We start from the raw sequence: 16,456 nt of genomic DNA, 5'->3' as shown, positions 1-16,456 counted from the left end.
ATAAATATCGAAGCCAATGGTTCTCGAACATCTGTAACATACAAGGGATTAGTAACAAGAGAGGGGACACAAGAATATGCACAGTAAATAAATTAATAATATGCACAGTAAATAAATTGATGGTTGTCGAATGCCTGCAACAAACAAAGGATTATTAGTAACAAGAGAAAGGACGAGTACGAGACACGCGACCACCCTCCGCGACGGTTCACGAGAAAGTGAGGAAGCAAGCACAGACCTGCACGGGATGGTACGACCTTGGTACACGGCGTACACGGCTAAGTCAATAAACTGGGTGACGCAACTCACTAGCGCGTTGGATCGACGGAGAGCACCGATACTCGGCACGCTCTACCGTACTCTCTCGCTCGCACACCTCCCTCCCATAGACCACCGAAATTCCTCGGCACGCGTCAACAGCGACGGAGAGCACCGATACCGCGGCTCGCTCTACCGCTCTCGCTCGCACGCCGTGACGTCACCCGATTCCCGGAATCCCGCGGCCACGAGATGGCTCATTACGGTAGGACATTCCCGCCAGGGAAATTGTAAGCCGCTGGCCAAAAGGTAGATTTGATAAACTATTTATGAAACTACATCTATTCTGAATTTGTCTGTTACAAATATACAAATGTAAGGCAAGATGTAAAAACGAATAAAACAAGAACATGTAAAAAGTAACATTAATAAAATGTCCATTAACATAACTATAAACCGCCCGCTTTTAGTACAAATAGAAATCCAGGTACAATATCTCATTAAATATAAACGTTACGATGGGAGCAATTTTAGATTCCGAGGGAGCAAATTAGGAGCAATTTTTAAAAATATAAATTGTTAAGAAACACTAATATTCGGCGCTAACTATTTTTCGGTCATTTGTAAGGGGTGGTGTGAAAAATATTCTATAGTATCATCTGCTGACAAGATCTGGTATTAATTGGCTAGTAGCTTGAGCATTTTGCTGCAGATGGCGTTATGAGTCATTTCCACTGCATTCATGCCCTCTGTAAAAAGAAATATTAATTAAAATAATCACAACTGACAATTACTACCACATGATATCAATTTAAAAGAATTTCACAAGTAATCTATCGTTACTGAAAGTAATGCTTAATTACAATATGCATATATTTCTGTATCGTTTGATGTATGCTGTTGCATCGGAATTTGAAAGAATTCGGACACCGATGCATATTATGGAATATTACCGTTTAAAAGGGATCACCTATTTAGGCTGATGTCTCTCGGCATGTGAAGGAATGACGTAGGCAACTATTTTCACCATCAAATTGCTAATCCCTCAAATAATCGACTGGCAATGATTTCGTTCACACGGCCCGCGGTTGGAGTGGGCGTCTACCAACTTCATTCGTCGTCCCAAAATTCCGTCGACCGACCTGAAACTTCAGATGCATGAACTGCGTTAATAAATAGTTCGCCAAGTTCTGTTAGTGTTGGATGATATTGGGCGGGGATAGGTTAACAAACAAGTTTCTTCGAGAGAACGGTACCAAAAACGACGTACGCAGATCTGAGAAGGGAAGGAGTCGTTCGTCGCGTTACTGGTACGATTTTATGGCACCTATATTTATCTAACTATTACATTACTATTACACTGTGGACTTTATGCATTTGTGATAAATATGAACATATGAAACAGAGATGAATGAACACTTCAGCAAGGATTCCCATTTTATTTATTCAGGAAATAAGAAAATATTTTATAATTCAAGCAGATGAGTCGCTAAATACTTTGAGCCATATGTTAGGTTGACAACTAAGTCTTCGTGTTTATGTGTTATAACTTTGGGGCAAACTTACCCGGGACAGTTCGATGACTATGTGCATACGTCATTTGGTTTTAGCCTGTGTTAGTGTGTAGCCTAAAAGTGTGTAGTTTCTGCAGTCATTTCAAAATTCATATTTAAGTGTTACGTTTCTCAGGCAATGCAGTCTTGTAAATTACGATTTTACACGACTACACATTGCAAAAGTCACACGACAAAAGTTAGCTGAATTAAATTTGGCCGAGATAGCACATGACGCCTAATGACGCCTTGTAGACGGCTTACAGGCGCCTTAGACCTAAAATAGCCGTAAAATGAGCGTCTTCAAGGCAGTTCACTTCAAGGTACCATGTGCTATCTGGGGGATGTGTTATAAGTTACATCATCCTCCATATTCGCCAGACGTTACATCATCGGATTATAATCTTTTTCGGTTATTTCAGATACTTTTTTAGATAATAAGAAATTGTATACGACTAAAGAGTAGTATATAAGAATTCATCGATTCGAAAAGATTTATTTATACAGATTTCGTTTATACAGAGATAGGGGGGAGGGAGCGAGAGATAACGATGGAGATTGCATTAATTAATTAAAACAAGAATAGCGCGATTAAAGAAACGCAGACTCTGTTTAATAAATTCTTATCTCAGTGGGCATAATTAGTAATTGCTGCATCAACAATCAGTGTCCAGTTAATCGTGTTATGTAAACGATACCGTTTAAAATGCATATAAAATTCTGATGAGCGATGCAATCGAAGGTTTCTTAATTAATTATACTAACATACTTCTTTTATATTCCCGGAACGGTAAATAATAACATATTTTTTAATAACTCACACTTACTATGCCGGTTTCAAGGACCACTAATAACAATTTTATGTCACCGATTGAAATCATTCGATAGAAAGTTGGGTACAGATGAACCTAGAAGAATATTAGCCAATAGACTGATAATGGTCGCCTGATTGTAAAAAAAGCAATGTCGACAGAGGTTACTTCTCTGTTTCATTTTCTATTCACAATAGATTTCTTTGTTGTTTCTTGCTACGACTGGCCCAGTTCGCCAGACCCATTGCTGCGAATTTTATGCAATCCCGTTTCGTCAAATGTACATCCTAAAAACAAATAAAGAGACTGCAGAAATGTGCAACAGCACCTTATATTTTCGAAACGAGACTGAAGAGTATCTATTGAGTACACGAACATCATAACTTTCTAATTAAACAATACATTAAATAGAACTGCCATTATCTTTCAAACCAGATGTGATAACGAGAATTATTTTCCGTGGATTCCCAAATGATTTACAAATTGTTTATAAAAATTTATCCCTTTTCAAACTATAAATACTAAATGCCACCGAATATTTTTTTCTAGTATCTTTCACAATGTACGTATGTTGCTATTTTAAGATATTCAGAAGTTCCTCGATTTATGTCCAGAAAGTTTCCCGGTTGCTTCTACGATCACTCAGTAGACATTTAATTCTACAGAGTAGTTATCGACTCTTTATTTTCTATGGTGGCTGCAGCTTTTAAAGTATCGCTGGAGAATTGTAATTCCATTTAAATAAGTTGCTATTTAGTTACTTGCTGCATTGAAATTCCTTTAATATCGGCTCGACGACGCACCGAAACAGGGGGGGAACGGAATGGTACCGATATCGAAGTAATGGCTAACAATACGTGTGTTCGAGAGAAACGATGTAATTCAATTAAGATCTAACGGTAGGTAGCAGTTCGTACTTCATTTTTGCGCGTCGGACGATGCAAATTAAAGTTTTCCTCCTCCCGCGTGTTTAGGCGTAATTCGACATGTTTCACCGTGCAACCCCGATGAACACGAGTTTTTCCGTTCTTCTTTATCGCGATGGATATTTTCTCCACTTTGCGTAACGACGTTCAGATGGTTTTTCAGCTGACTTTTTATGCAACCTTCCGTTACGGTAACAACGAGTCGACCGATTTCTTAAGCATAAAGGAAATTTTCCCATCCAACGCTACAATGACGAAACAATATGAAATTTTTAAGAGAAACAAACGACTCGGGTAATAGCTCCGATAAATTGATAACTAGTTGTGTACAAGTTTCCCAGAGGAAACGTTCACATAAATGAACAATTTATAACACAATATCCAGAACTTTGGAAACACTTCTCGTACATTTCGAAATGCCTTTTATATTGGAGTTTCATTAGTAGAGGACAGAGGAGGTGGGGCCAACGGCCGCCGGACTGTGCCGAAGAATGTCGAGGAACAGCTCGGGCCTTGTCCAAGCTGTTCGGGCGGTTTCGTACGCTCGACCGTCAACACGCAACGTCGTACCGCGGCGAGTTTACCACGCATCGGCCGGCCGTGATGATAAAAGTCCGTTGGTATTGCGACTGATCAGTTGGTGTCCGCAGCGTGACACGCAAACCGGTGTGCTTCGTACGAGAAGTCTACTCGCCACACTGGCTCTGCACCGTCTATCGTTGAGAAGGTACTGTTGCAAGAGAGAGTCCGACGACGACGAAATGTCCGCCAACAATCGGGATCCTGCCTCCGAGCAGCTGAACGACTACAAGAGGAACATGAAGGTAAAGTTTTCTTCACATTCTTTACGTCGATGCGTCTTCTTTTTCTGTTATTCGTCGTCTTTGCCGTGCATGTAAGTATTCAGTATTCTTTGTTTACCTAACGGTCGGTAAAACAGGTTCCAGTGGAATGATCCATGGATCACGATGTTTATTTTTGGTTTGGGGGAAGAGTAACTGCGAGAATTGGCATTGAAGCTTCAAAATGATTTTCTTGGGGATTTGAGGAAGTTGTAGGGCGTGATGGGTTTATTTAATATTGGAGTGCAGATGGTAAGGAGGATGGCGCGGGAAATATGATAGGCGGTATTGAAAGGAGAATTGTTAATGTATGTATTGAAATTAGAGATATTTGTGTATTGAAGCATATGAATATCATACGGTGTATAATGTACATATTCCAAAGACAATAGTTTTCTTTATATTTTTCGTACTATTCAACGTTATTTTACGTAAGAAGCGTGAGGTGTTTGCTGACCGTAACAGAGCAGAATTGAAAAACAAATTGTCGTATAAGCTGAGACAATGGGTGGGAAAATTGCAAATATCAACGTGTTGCATCAATACAGAACAAATTAACAGCAAACCGTAATAAACCGAATACGTACTTGCATTGTCCTATCTCTTCATTGAAATGGAAATGGAAAGAATGAATTATTGAAAAATTTATAGAGCATTGAATGGAAAAAGGCAAACAATAGTTTACCTTTGAAATAAAAAATGAATTCTGAAAGTAAATAATGGAAGTGAATATTTAATGAAAATCGTGGGTTCTCACGAACAATATGTCGTATAAATCGTGAAAGTTCAAACCCATGAAATTACTCACACAAATATTTGAATTCACGACAGTGGAAGTTACAGATTTAACGAGCGAGACATGTTGGAACTGCGAAGACGAGCGTAATAGGTGTTCAGAACTTAAACAGCACACGAACAGTCTGAATAAATTCCGACTGTGTTTAAATATAAATTAATTCAAAAAGGAAAGGTCAGAGAGGCGATGAATATTACTCTTATTAAAGAAATCGTTCTAAAAATAACCACTTTTACGAAATAATCTGAAATTGGAAAAGTTGAGTACACTTTGTCGGTACTATAGTTATTTCCTGTTTACACTTATATTCTCGTAATAGCTAATAAATAAAAGATTCTGAACTGAATTAAACGGGGCCGTTGAATAAAGTCTCGAAACATTACGGCTATTCATTTTGCAAGAGGTTAATAATATACAGTATTGTTTTTTTGAGATAATGACCGCGATCGATATCGTACTCGCTTGTCTTAAATCAAATCTGCATTGATTAAGATTCACTGGGTGTTGATCTTTGCCTGGTCTTATCGATTTCGTACACAAATGATTTAACGATACAAATTCGAACTTTCAACTGAAAAGTTTATACTGGATCAGCAACGGTATTTAAAATAAGATAATCTAAAATTCGTTTGGTTCGACACAGTTTTCATAACCAGATAAACTGTATGGTTTTATTTTACCATCGAGATATTAATCTAGTCGTATTTTACCAATAAAATATCACGGTAATGTTGATATTATCTCTATGAATTTTTACTCGCTAGAAATCCTGAGATTATCTCTACGTTATCGTAAAATTGAACCGATGATTTTGTTTGTTCGCTTTACTACTGCTTTCAGAATTTGATGTATTAAGTAAGTTCGGAAGAACTTTTCATAATGAGTGGCTGAAGTGTTCCAAGAAATCGGAGTGATTTTCAGTATCATTTTCAATTCAAAATTTGATCTTTAGGTATATACTACCAATATCTATTAAGGTACTATCAGGAATTTCCAACGATAACCGTCTGATCTTATCGGTACTGAAAATAGTTTGCGTGACACTGAAATTCTTCAGCTATCTCGTTGTTTAATCAGAATTTCTCACGCGATAACAATGCACCATTGAAAATAAAAGGTCTTCGTCAGTGAACGTGTCGCAACGTTCCATTTTTTAAATGGCTATCGTTAAACGGAACATCATTCTCCTTTTACCGATTGCCAGCCTATCATTCTGTGAATACAATATATCGGAAAAACTCAAATCTCTGCCTCTAGCTCCGACAGTCGTCGGTACTTTACGATCGGCCACTTCGTTACGCCTCTAGCGACCGTACGCCTCGTTAAAGTCGTATCTATGCGAACGCTGGTTGTTGTTCTTTCTCCCTTTCTCTTCTTCCCCGTTCTACTTCCAACCGGTCATTTTTTATCTATCATGGTCGAATAACTCAAACGGGAAATGATTGACATGGCACGACCGAGCGCAATCCTCCGAGGGATCGTCAGAAATTGCGAGCGTGGTCTCGTCTCGCGACACGGAAAACCGCGAATCGGACACGTTTTTTAGGCGTACCAACCGAACGACGATAATTGCCATAACGAGCGCCCGATGTGTGTCACGGTTGCGCACGCGATAAAGGAGAGAGCGAAAAAAAAAAAAAATAATCGCGTAACATCGGGGAGAAATGCTAAATGTCGACGTTTCACGCGACAATTCGGACGGTAGATAACGCAGATTGGCGTTCGATAGACGCCAGCTAAAACGGGCGTAACGATCGATTTCCCGTGGAAAATAGATCCTCGATTTTGCTGATGCGTGTCGTGAGACTTTTCTCTGACACGTTTGTTTATTACGGATTTTATGTATTTATAGCATATAGCAGTGTGTAGAATTCAGTGTGGTTGAAAGTATGATGAAATTTAAGGTTTTTTTTTTTGTTTGGAACCTGGTAGACTAGTAAATAAAGTAAAGGAACCTTTAGTTCATTCCAGTTCCTTTATACAAGGTAGTTCTAAAATCGAAACTTCGAGGGGTGGTTTTACTCCTTAAAGTCGCGTCTCAGCCGATAAAAAAAAAATACGCATCCCTTATTTTTGACTGTTTAACAGACATACGAAGTTTTATCCAGGGTTAACAAACGGTTAAATTGTTGCTAATATAGTCGACCATCGTGTTCACCAGTATTCCACACGATTCACTGGGCGGACTTGGTTTTATGTTTTCCATTTAGTACAACACGATGCACCACCACGGAATATTACGATATCGTTACGGGGATTGCATGTTGCCACTGCGCAAAACAGTGTTCCATAATCAAAGTTAGCTTATGACTAATCTCGTAGTTGCGGAATTAAGTGGTATAGCTGTACGGAACAAGGATAGAACACATTGCGTATGAGAATAGTTTCACTTCGCGTCTAGTCATAGAGAATTTCCAGGAAAACGCCGGGATAATTCGGTTAGACCCAAGGTTAAGTGACTTCCGGCACGAAACGTCCATGTTTGTTAGAGTTTCCATCGCCTAATTGGGAAATTAGTGAAACTGACTGATCTTTTCATTTTGGCAATGGATTGTTACCAGAGTTTTTCTACTGTTTTGAAGCAATAGCCCTTAACTGCTGCTATCCGGTCAATTCGACCATAGCGCTATTTAAAACTTAAAAAACGCCGTTAATTTTATAGTTGTGAATTCATGCGCCAATGTATTTTCTCATATTCTGAATGTCAGTCGACTGGTTGTGTAGTCGTGCTACTTATCAAGACATTTATTGCCGAAACGTAAGACTTGTTACTTGTGTCCTGCAAAAAAAGAAAGAAAGCATCGCATGGTTGTATAACTTGCCATAATCCTGTGTGCTTACAATGCTCGAGACATATTTGCAAGGAATTCTATATGAAATTTTCAGCTTTACCATTTTTGTATCTAATATGATTATGTTTACTTCCATACATGCTATAATTTTGACGATTTGTTCTATTTACTTATTTATTTCATTTTAGGAATGAATTCCTTCTCTTTTTACAAAATTAAAACACTTTTTCTAAACAAAATATCATCTAAAGAGTCTACTAAAATCTGGAATCAAATATTTTTTCTTACTCTTAAAAAAAATTCAGGTCTGAAAGGGTTTTTTATACTGGCACGTTCCGGTTTTGTCCGAATTTCCCCTGCATACAAATATATTTTAAAGAAACTTTGATGATTGCTATAAAATGTTTTTTATCTTTATAATAATAACTTTCCGTTGGTTCGCAGGGCGAAAATTCGGTGCTGTTGACCGGAAATGGAGAGCCGATCGCAAACAAGATGGCCAGTTTGACGGTGGGTCCGCGTGGACCCATGCTGATCCAGGACTTCGTCTATCTCGACGAAATGTCGCATTTCACCAGGGAAAGGATCCCGGAGCGTGTGGTGCACGCGAAAGGAGCTGGTGGGTTCGCTTGTCACGTTCCAGTCGTAACGTCGAATGTTTGTTGCACCATGAAGTGAAAAAGATTTCTCGAGTATATACTAAAGGATTTTCTGGATCACGGGAAATGTCCTGTTGGTAGTAAGACCTTTCCGATAATACGGTAGCGAAGAAATTTTCAGAACAAATTCTAGAACAAATTTCAGAACATATTCTAGAACAGATTCCAGAACAAATTTCAAAAAAAAATTTCAGAACTTTCAGGAGAAATTTGCAGAACACATTTTGGAAAGAAAGTGAGAGGGAAACATTGTTCGAATTGTAAATGATTATTGATTGCTAAAATTACTAAAACTTTAGATCACTTTCTGTTTTGAATTCGTCTGTAGTATCAATTAAAGCAGTCAATTATGGAATAGTATTGTTGATTCTCGAATTAATAAGAGAAATGATCGGTATTATGTAACGATAACCGCGTATTAATGTTATCTGCAGCGATAAAACAGTGGCAAAACGAGATAGATAAATACAGACTGCTTTCATAACATCTACGCATAACACCCATCCTTTCTTCTGTATTTCTGTTACACTGATAGTTAATCTAATCTCCCAAATATAATCAGTTTTTAATGCTAAATCAGGACATTTTTATGAAAATCATATAATACACTTTGTGAACCATAAAAAAAATACTACCTTAAAAAACATTCAGTAAATAGAATAGTCGTAGAAATCCCTCAGAAACGTACTGACTCACACATTCCTTCGTGTGGAACTATCTTAATAATTTTTCCAGATAGTGCGTATGTTTTCGTATTTCGTATTTAAATTACCTAAAATAAGGCGCACAAATAATGCCACAGATAACGGTAACATTTATACAAAAGTGGACGGAATGTATAGAAAATTCATGGACGTGAGATTATTATAGCAACGTATGTTTAAAATAGCTGATTATGCTATTTTATTATTTTTATTAAAATATTTCACGTAACAATTTCAACGAACCACCAACTATATCTATAATCTTGTTCTAAAATTAGCCAAAGAAAGCTACTTAATTCGGTAAAATAGCAACAGAAATGATAGTCCTATTTATTAAAAAAATAGCAATATCCTAATATCGACAATGTGTATCGTGTTCGGACGCTTATAGACAGTGTATATTCACTTTCACGCAATACATATAAGAGATCTCCATGGTATACGAAAACGTACCAAGAAAAAGTCTCGCTAAAGGTTGCAAGCTCTTTGGGTCCAATGTACGTAAAGCGTTCTCAATGTCCCTGCAACTTAGTGGTCCCCATAACCGTTCAGTGTCGAAACGTTACCTCGTTTTCTTATGTTTGGTCGCCCAGGTGCTTTCGGTTATTTCGAAGTTACCCACGACATCACGAAATACAGCAAGGCGAAGGTTTTCTCCCGCATCGGAAAACGCACGCCCGTCGCCGTGAGGTTCTCCACCGTGGGCGGCGAGTCCGGCTCAGCAGACACTGTTAGGTAATTATATGAACAAGAAAAAAGAACAATTAAAAATATTCGAAATATCGATACTTTATCTCCCATAACTAGTAATGAATTAACTCGTCTTATCTAATTGAGAAGCATTTCTAAATGACGAGTTAACTCGTCTTGTCCACAGAAGCATTTTCAAATGATGAGGTAACTCGTCTTGCCCACAGAAGCATTTTCAAACGATGAGAACTCGTCTTGCCCACAGAAGCATTTACGTCTGGAGTTAATTCGTCTTCGCTCGTTAAGTTACATAATCGTGTATTCTTTTGCACTGACTTCGTGCACTACATTGTGACTGTAAGAATACCTATTGTTTTTCTTTTTTTCATATTTTATCTTCTTTTTTCTGTATTTTTGTGGTTATCGCAAGTGTAACAAAGAAGCATTATTATTATTTCGTAAACGTTCCAACGAGCAACATTAAGTCGTCTCCGCGATACTCGCCCATCCGGTAAATTGTAAAACATAAATCAGAATAGGACGCCTATGATACGCGGGCAGCGCTTATTTTTTTTTTCATGGCTCGTGTTTCAATTTCACGACAGGCGAAATAAATTTGAATGTCGCGTGGCGCCACACCGTACGCCAAATAATCAAACGGGACGGCACCTGACGGATGCGATTGCCGTTTCGAATTGAACCATCTGAAAGGCTCGGCTCGATAAGTTTGAGGGACATCTGATTCCGCGCCGATGAATATTCATGCGATGCACGGTCGCCGCGTACTGCACGGCAGCCTGATAAAATTGTTTCGCGACTGGTCTAAAAATGTATTACAATATTTTATTCCCGATGCACGTGCTTTGCATTCGCGCCGCCTGTAAAACTAACAACAAATCGGACGAACAAAAAACCGCGCACGTTTTATCGTCTGCGGTTGGTGAACATGCAGGCGGCCTTTTTTTTTTTTGTAGATTTTATTATCGTCGATCAAGCTGCTGAATGTTTAATTTAGAATATATACAATCTTGGAATAAAACGTTAGAGAAAGTTCGCGTAAAAAGTTCGATGAAGATTTATGAAATAAGACAAAGATTGCGAAAGAAGCACTTCTAAGGGAAATTCTATGAATAAAAATCTTGAAATTGTTTGCTGATTTATAAACATTATGCAGGTTGATATTGTATAATCTGGTTAACTCCTTCGAAGTACCATGCACGCAACAAAACTCCTATCGGCTCAAGTATGTAGAATCGAGAATTCGGTGTAAAAACCAAGTTTCCTTGCGATTCGCCCTGCTGAACGGTCGAAAGTCTCGTAAACGATTGCAACCACCCAAGTTTCGAGTTAACCGACTTCGGTGGTTCGGAAACAGTGCGAAAAATCGAGGCGGCCGAGCGCGTCGTCCTTGCGTTAGCATGAAAATGTTTCCTTCTTCTTCGAGACAGCAATTCCCTATTAATCGTATCGATTGCAGGGCATTGGTCTCGGGTTGCGTTTTAATTAACGTCTCGATTTGCTTGTCTCGACGGCGCAGCATGCAATTGGACCCCCTTGGCATCGATCATCGACGCGAAGGAGGATCTTGTCCAGAAACAGGACTCCCTGGACTCGTTTGTCTCACACGATTAATAGTTTCGTTGTTCCGGTTGCAGGGATCCCCGTGGCTTCGCGGTTAAGTTCTACACCGAGGAGGGTATCTGGGACTTGGTGGGCAACAACACGCCGATCTTCTTCATCAAGGACCCGCTGTTCTTCCCCAGCTTCATTCACACTCAGAAGAGGAATCCTTCCACCCATCTGAAGGTTCATTTTCAGTCATTCACGCGAAGTTCATCCAGTGAGGCGCAAGTCAAGCTCTGGAGCTTAGGTTTACCCCCTTACATTAGCGTGGTTATAGGTTCTGAATAAGATACAGCGAACTGGTAGAATTGACTCTTTGTGAAAGTGGTACTATACTACTGAGAACGTTGAGCAGCAATCTATTAGGTGTACTTATTGCGTGTTATCATATCGTATCACTGCTGTGTGTCAATTTGGACAGGCAACCGTTGCATTGTTGCGTATGAAAATGTATCGTATGGTGATAACATACGATCATACGCAACGGTGACACGATACGAGGATACGCAACAAATGGATACGCACCTTTAGGTGTTCGTAACTGTAGAAAACGTCTACCACGGATAAGTACGCGTGTTAAATATTGTGTCGTTCATGGAGATAATTCAGAAACCCCCCGGACAATTATTCGTTCCACTTACCCCAGGACACGTTTTTCTCATCGAGAGCAGCTGTGGCCAGGCGTTTATAGAGTCATTACGAGCGAACAACTCCATTAACGTTATCCATACTTCCACATACCACCGTGTATCCGTGTGTCTCCCATCTAATTATAGCGTACGCCCCTCTAAACGGGCCTTGTTAATTGAATTGTTTCGCACAGGACCCGGACATGTTCTGGGACTTCATTTCACTGAGACCAGAGACAACGCACCAGGTCATGTTCCTGTTTGCTGATCGCGGCATTCCCGATGGTTATCGTCACATGAACGGTTACGGCTCCCACACGTTCAAGCTCGTGAACGCCAACAACGAGGTGGTCTACTGTAAATTCCACTACAAGGTGCGCTGTCTGCTCCAAGGAGTATAATACTTGTTCGATAAAGAAACTTACGTCGTCTTATGTGTCGCTTGGGGTAGCTTCACTTCGGAAGAGAACGCAAGAATTCCCGAGGAATACTTTGGAGGATTCTAAAGGACTCTATTTTGTTAACTCAAACAAATTAAAGTGAAAAAAAAGGGTGCTCTTTGTTTTTGTAAATTCTATCCATATAGACGTATAATATCTAGACCGCGCGGTGTCAATGTATCCTGTAGTTAGACCGTGTCAAAAATTATAAAGAGGTAGCTGCTGTACGGTCGCCAACCTATCTTTTCCTAACGACGCGTGGTACGATAAAGAAGTTTTTGTGATATGGGAAATAGATAAGTACAGAGATCTTTAGGTATTCTGCTTTTTGTCATTAGCACGTCTATCATCTGATCATGATAGTATTTAAATTCGCCTATCATTCTGTCTGGTTTCTTTCACTGTGATTTGCTAACGAATATCGCTTTTTTTCTGACGATATTTTTCTACGCAGACCGACCAAGGAATCAAAAACCTCCTGGCTGAAAAGGCGGCGCAGTTAAGCGCCAGCGATCCCGACTACTCTATCAGGGATCTTTACAACGCGATCGCTGCCAACCGATGCCCGACCTGGACATTCTTCATTCAAGTTATGACGCAGGCCCAGGCGAAGACCTTCAGATGGAATCCGTTCGACGTAACCAAGGTAACGAACCCACGATCGCCTGATCGTTTTACGTCACTCGTGGGAAACTAGAGCTGCCAATCGTACTAATTCTATTCAGAGTTCATACGTGTATCCATACAATTCCGTCAACCGTGAATTAATAATGGATGAATCTTGCCCGCGAGAACGATGAGATATGAGCGGGGGGAACTCTATAATCAATGGTTTCTTATTTTACCCGCGGGGTATCGGTTCGGATTGATTTTGAATTCAGATCCTGATTGGAATTTTCAATGAGTATATTCTGTGGGAAAGGAGTACGTTTGCAGCACATTGATCAGGTAGGTCGATGTTTATAAAAAAATTCCACGCGAAATCGGACATTTTTTGGAGCACCATTTCGGATTTTGTTCGAGTTTCGATATGTTGCGATATGAGTTCGATAAAAATCAACAATTTTTTTAATTTTCACAACTCCTTCGAGACACGTTTATATATCGCTAAAGACTACAACGTATCCAAAGTCGAACAAAATCCGAAATGGTCCTACAAAAAGTGTCCGATTTCGCGTGGAATGACCCAGTTTTGATATGAAGTAGAAACTGTTCGAAGAAAGAATATTTATTGTAATTAGTGCAACGAACCACCGCTTGAGATTGTAACGTAACTTTTCGTACTGGACTGGAGCGATGCTATTCTGTGATTAAAGGAATGTCTTCCCTCTAAATCGAACAGATATGGCCGCACAAGGAATTCCCGCTCATCCCTGTCGGCAAGCTGGTGTTGGACCGAAATCCTGAAAATTACTTCGCTGACGTGGAGCAAATGGCCTTCGATCCGGCTCACATGGTGTCCGGTATTGAGCCGAGCGCTGACAAAATGCTGCAGGGACGTCTGTTCGCTTACGGGGACACACATAGGCATCGACTTGGCCCGAATCATCTACAATTGCCAGTGAACTGTCCCTACAAAGTAATTTCTCCGTCTTCTGTTCGCTTCTCTACACGCCTCTAACGTGTCCAGTGCAATTAACACCAATTTTCCTCCGTGAAATTTAGAAAGTTACGGACTTCTCTCTCTGTCGTTTCTTAAGTAAATGGTCTTTGGTCATTGATAAAACTAAATACTAACACTGGACGCGTTAAGGAACACAATTTCCTAAACTCTAAACTTCTAGAACAAAAACCGCCAATGAAGGCGAATCATCACTTGAAGAATTCAAAATTAGATTATTAGGAAGATTCATTGGTTTCACCATCAATAACGTATAGACTTCATACATTAGATATGCAAGAACGTTTCTTTGTCTCTCTATCCCTATTTCACTTAAATTGGGTAATAAACACACTTGGATTCTTTTACGCAAAGGGTAGCGAAACACCGTCAGAGAGATGGAGTACCTACGTCGAAACTTTAACTAATTTAACTAATTTACTAAAACTTACGTATCAAACGTTTTGCTAAAACTTCATTCTTCCAAATTAATCTGTGGTACTCATCTTTTCGATACACCCTGTATACTGACGCGAAAACTCGGCTTCTGCTAGGGGAACGAGTGGCATACGAGCAAGGCTGCCTACCACTTGGTAAATTGATTTCAAGCACTAAAATAAATATTAAATCCAATATTAATTTGACATAAATTTCAGTGATTCCCGAGACCAAGTGGTAGGCGGCTCTTCTTCTACGCCTTTTTTTTCCCTAGCAAAAGTCAAGTTTTGCTCGTGAGGGTGCACCGATCTCATAATTTCGAAATAACGATTTGAGTAGTCTGAACATCAAAGGGTTAACGAATATTTTTTCTAGGCGATTTCCGCGATGAACTACCAACGTGACGGTCTCATGACATTGTACAACCAAGGTGGTGCCCCGAACTACTATCCGAACAGCTTCAATGGGCCGAAAGAGTGTCCAGCGGTTCGTTCGCCGAGCTTCTGCGTGAGCGGCGATGTAGACCGTTACGAGCCGGAGAACGAGGACGACTTCGGTCAGGCAACCACATTCTGGCGGGATGTGCTTGACAGCGAGGCAAAGACTAGGCTAGTTAACAACATGGTGGCCAGTCTTCGTAACGCGTCCACGTTCATCGCCGAGAGAGCGGTGAAGAACTTTTCCGAAGTGGACGTCGAGCTCGGTCGAAGACTGACCGAGGGGCTTCGCAAAGCCGGGATGAGGATCAATGTCTTTGGCAAGACGGCTAGCCTGTGAAAAGATGTATCATTTTTCTCTTTTTCTTTTTTTCTTTATTACCGTCACTTCGATCGACACTGTGTCTGCTGTAATTATCATCGTCTCGTTTTACGAGTTAGTTACGTCCACCATTATATTTGTTAATATTTTACACGAATAAAGGATATTATTAGTTTCGTACGAGGTGGTTGTTGGTTATTTAAATGGATGGATTTTCGAGTGCGTACTTTGGAATGAAATGGACGATCGTTTGATCTCCGTGAAACTTTTGCTCGGCGAAGGATATGATACGGGGAGTGGATGAAACGTTACATTGTTGTTTTCGTTTTGGCCTTTTTAGATGATATTTAGTTTTACGAAATCCATAGAAGCTGTGTTGTTGTTCAGAGGGTAGGGCTCATTTTCTGTTCCCCGATTTCCTTATGATTGTTATTGGCAACCGATTTTGATGACTTAGAGCATACTTTTTTGTACTTTATTTCTTTACTGTAACTTAGTAGGTTTTGTTTATGTTTATGATTTTATATGATAGAATAAAGACAGAAATATGAAATAGTAAATAATAATCGTACCTATGAATTTACAACGCTTTATTGACTACACTGACTTGTCGTGTTCATGATTCTGGTAACTATAGTAAAGTGGTCTTTGGAACGATATCGCGAGGAAGTTAATTAACTGCACGTAGAAACTGTTTAACAAGACACCGTTCGTCGTATTGCAATTCCAACTGCTGTAATTAGAAGAGTAATTATTCTCGCGATAGGAGGATAACATTTCAAATTTTGTTTTGTAGAAGCGGCTGATCTGTCATACTTAACAGTTACAAATGGGCAGAACTTCTGGTATACTAGATAAGGAAGAATATTTCAGACAAAAAAGCATTGAACGATGACTATCTGTGTGATGTACGAACAGTTAATTAATTATAAGTA

At 39.6% G+C, this 16,456-nt stretch overlaps 1 protein-coding gene across 1 annotated transcript; it reads left to right on the top strand.

Moving 5' to 3' along the window:
• The first annotated feature begins 4,075 nt into the window (after positions 1 to 4,075).
• LOC107187607 (catalase) lies at positions 4,076 to 15,677 on the top strand. The gene is made up of 8 exons (XM_015575742.1): positions 4,076 to 4,373; positions 8,424 to 8,598; positions 9,936 to 10,077; positions 11,688 to 11,838; positions 12,479 to 12,658; positions 13,179 to 13,370; positions 14,067 to 14,303; positions 15,138 to 15,677. Exons 1-8 carry the CDS (start codon positions 4,311 to 4,313, stop codon positions 15,537 to 15,539), a joined length of 1,542 nt encoding a protein of 513 aa, XP_015431228.1. The 5' UTR covers positions 4,076 to 4,310; the 3' UTR covers positions 15,540 to 15,677.
• The last annotated feature ends 779 nt before the right edge of the window (positions 15,678 to 16,456 follow it).

The sequence above is a fragment of the Dufourea novaeangliae genome, unplaced genomic scaffold (assembly GCF_001272555.1).
Source record: "Dufourea novaeangliae isolate 0120121106 unplaced genomic scaffold, ASM127255v1 scaffold89, whole genome shotgun sequence".
NCBI classification, from domain to species: domain Eukaryota; kingdom Metazoa; phylum Arthropoda; class Insecta; order Hymenoptera; family Halictidae; genus Dufourea; species Dufourea novaeangliae.
This window is presented reverse-complemented; position numbering and strand designations above follow the sequence as displayed.

Excerpts from the sequence above, each read along its gene's own strand:
- LOC107187607 (XM_015575742.1), top strand. The coding sequence starts at position 4,311 with ATGTCCGCCAACAATCGGGATCCTGCCTCCGAGCAGCTGAACGACTAC. Across the intron at positions 11,839-12,478 it reads ATCCTTCCACCCATCTGAAG|GACCCGGACATGTTCTGGGA; the intron begins GTTCATTTTCAG and ends TGTTTCGCACAG. Across the intron at positions 12,659-13,178 it reads ACTGTAAATTCCACTACAAG|ACCGACCAAGGAATCAAAAA; the intron begins GTGCGCTGTCTG and ends TTTTCTACGCAG.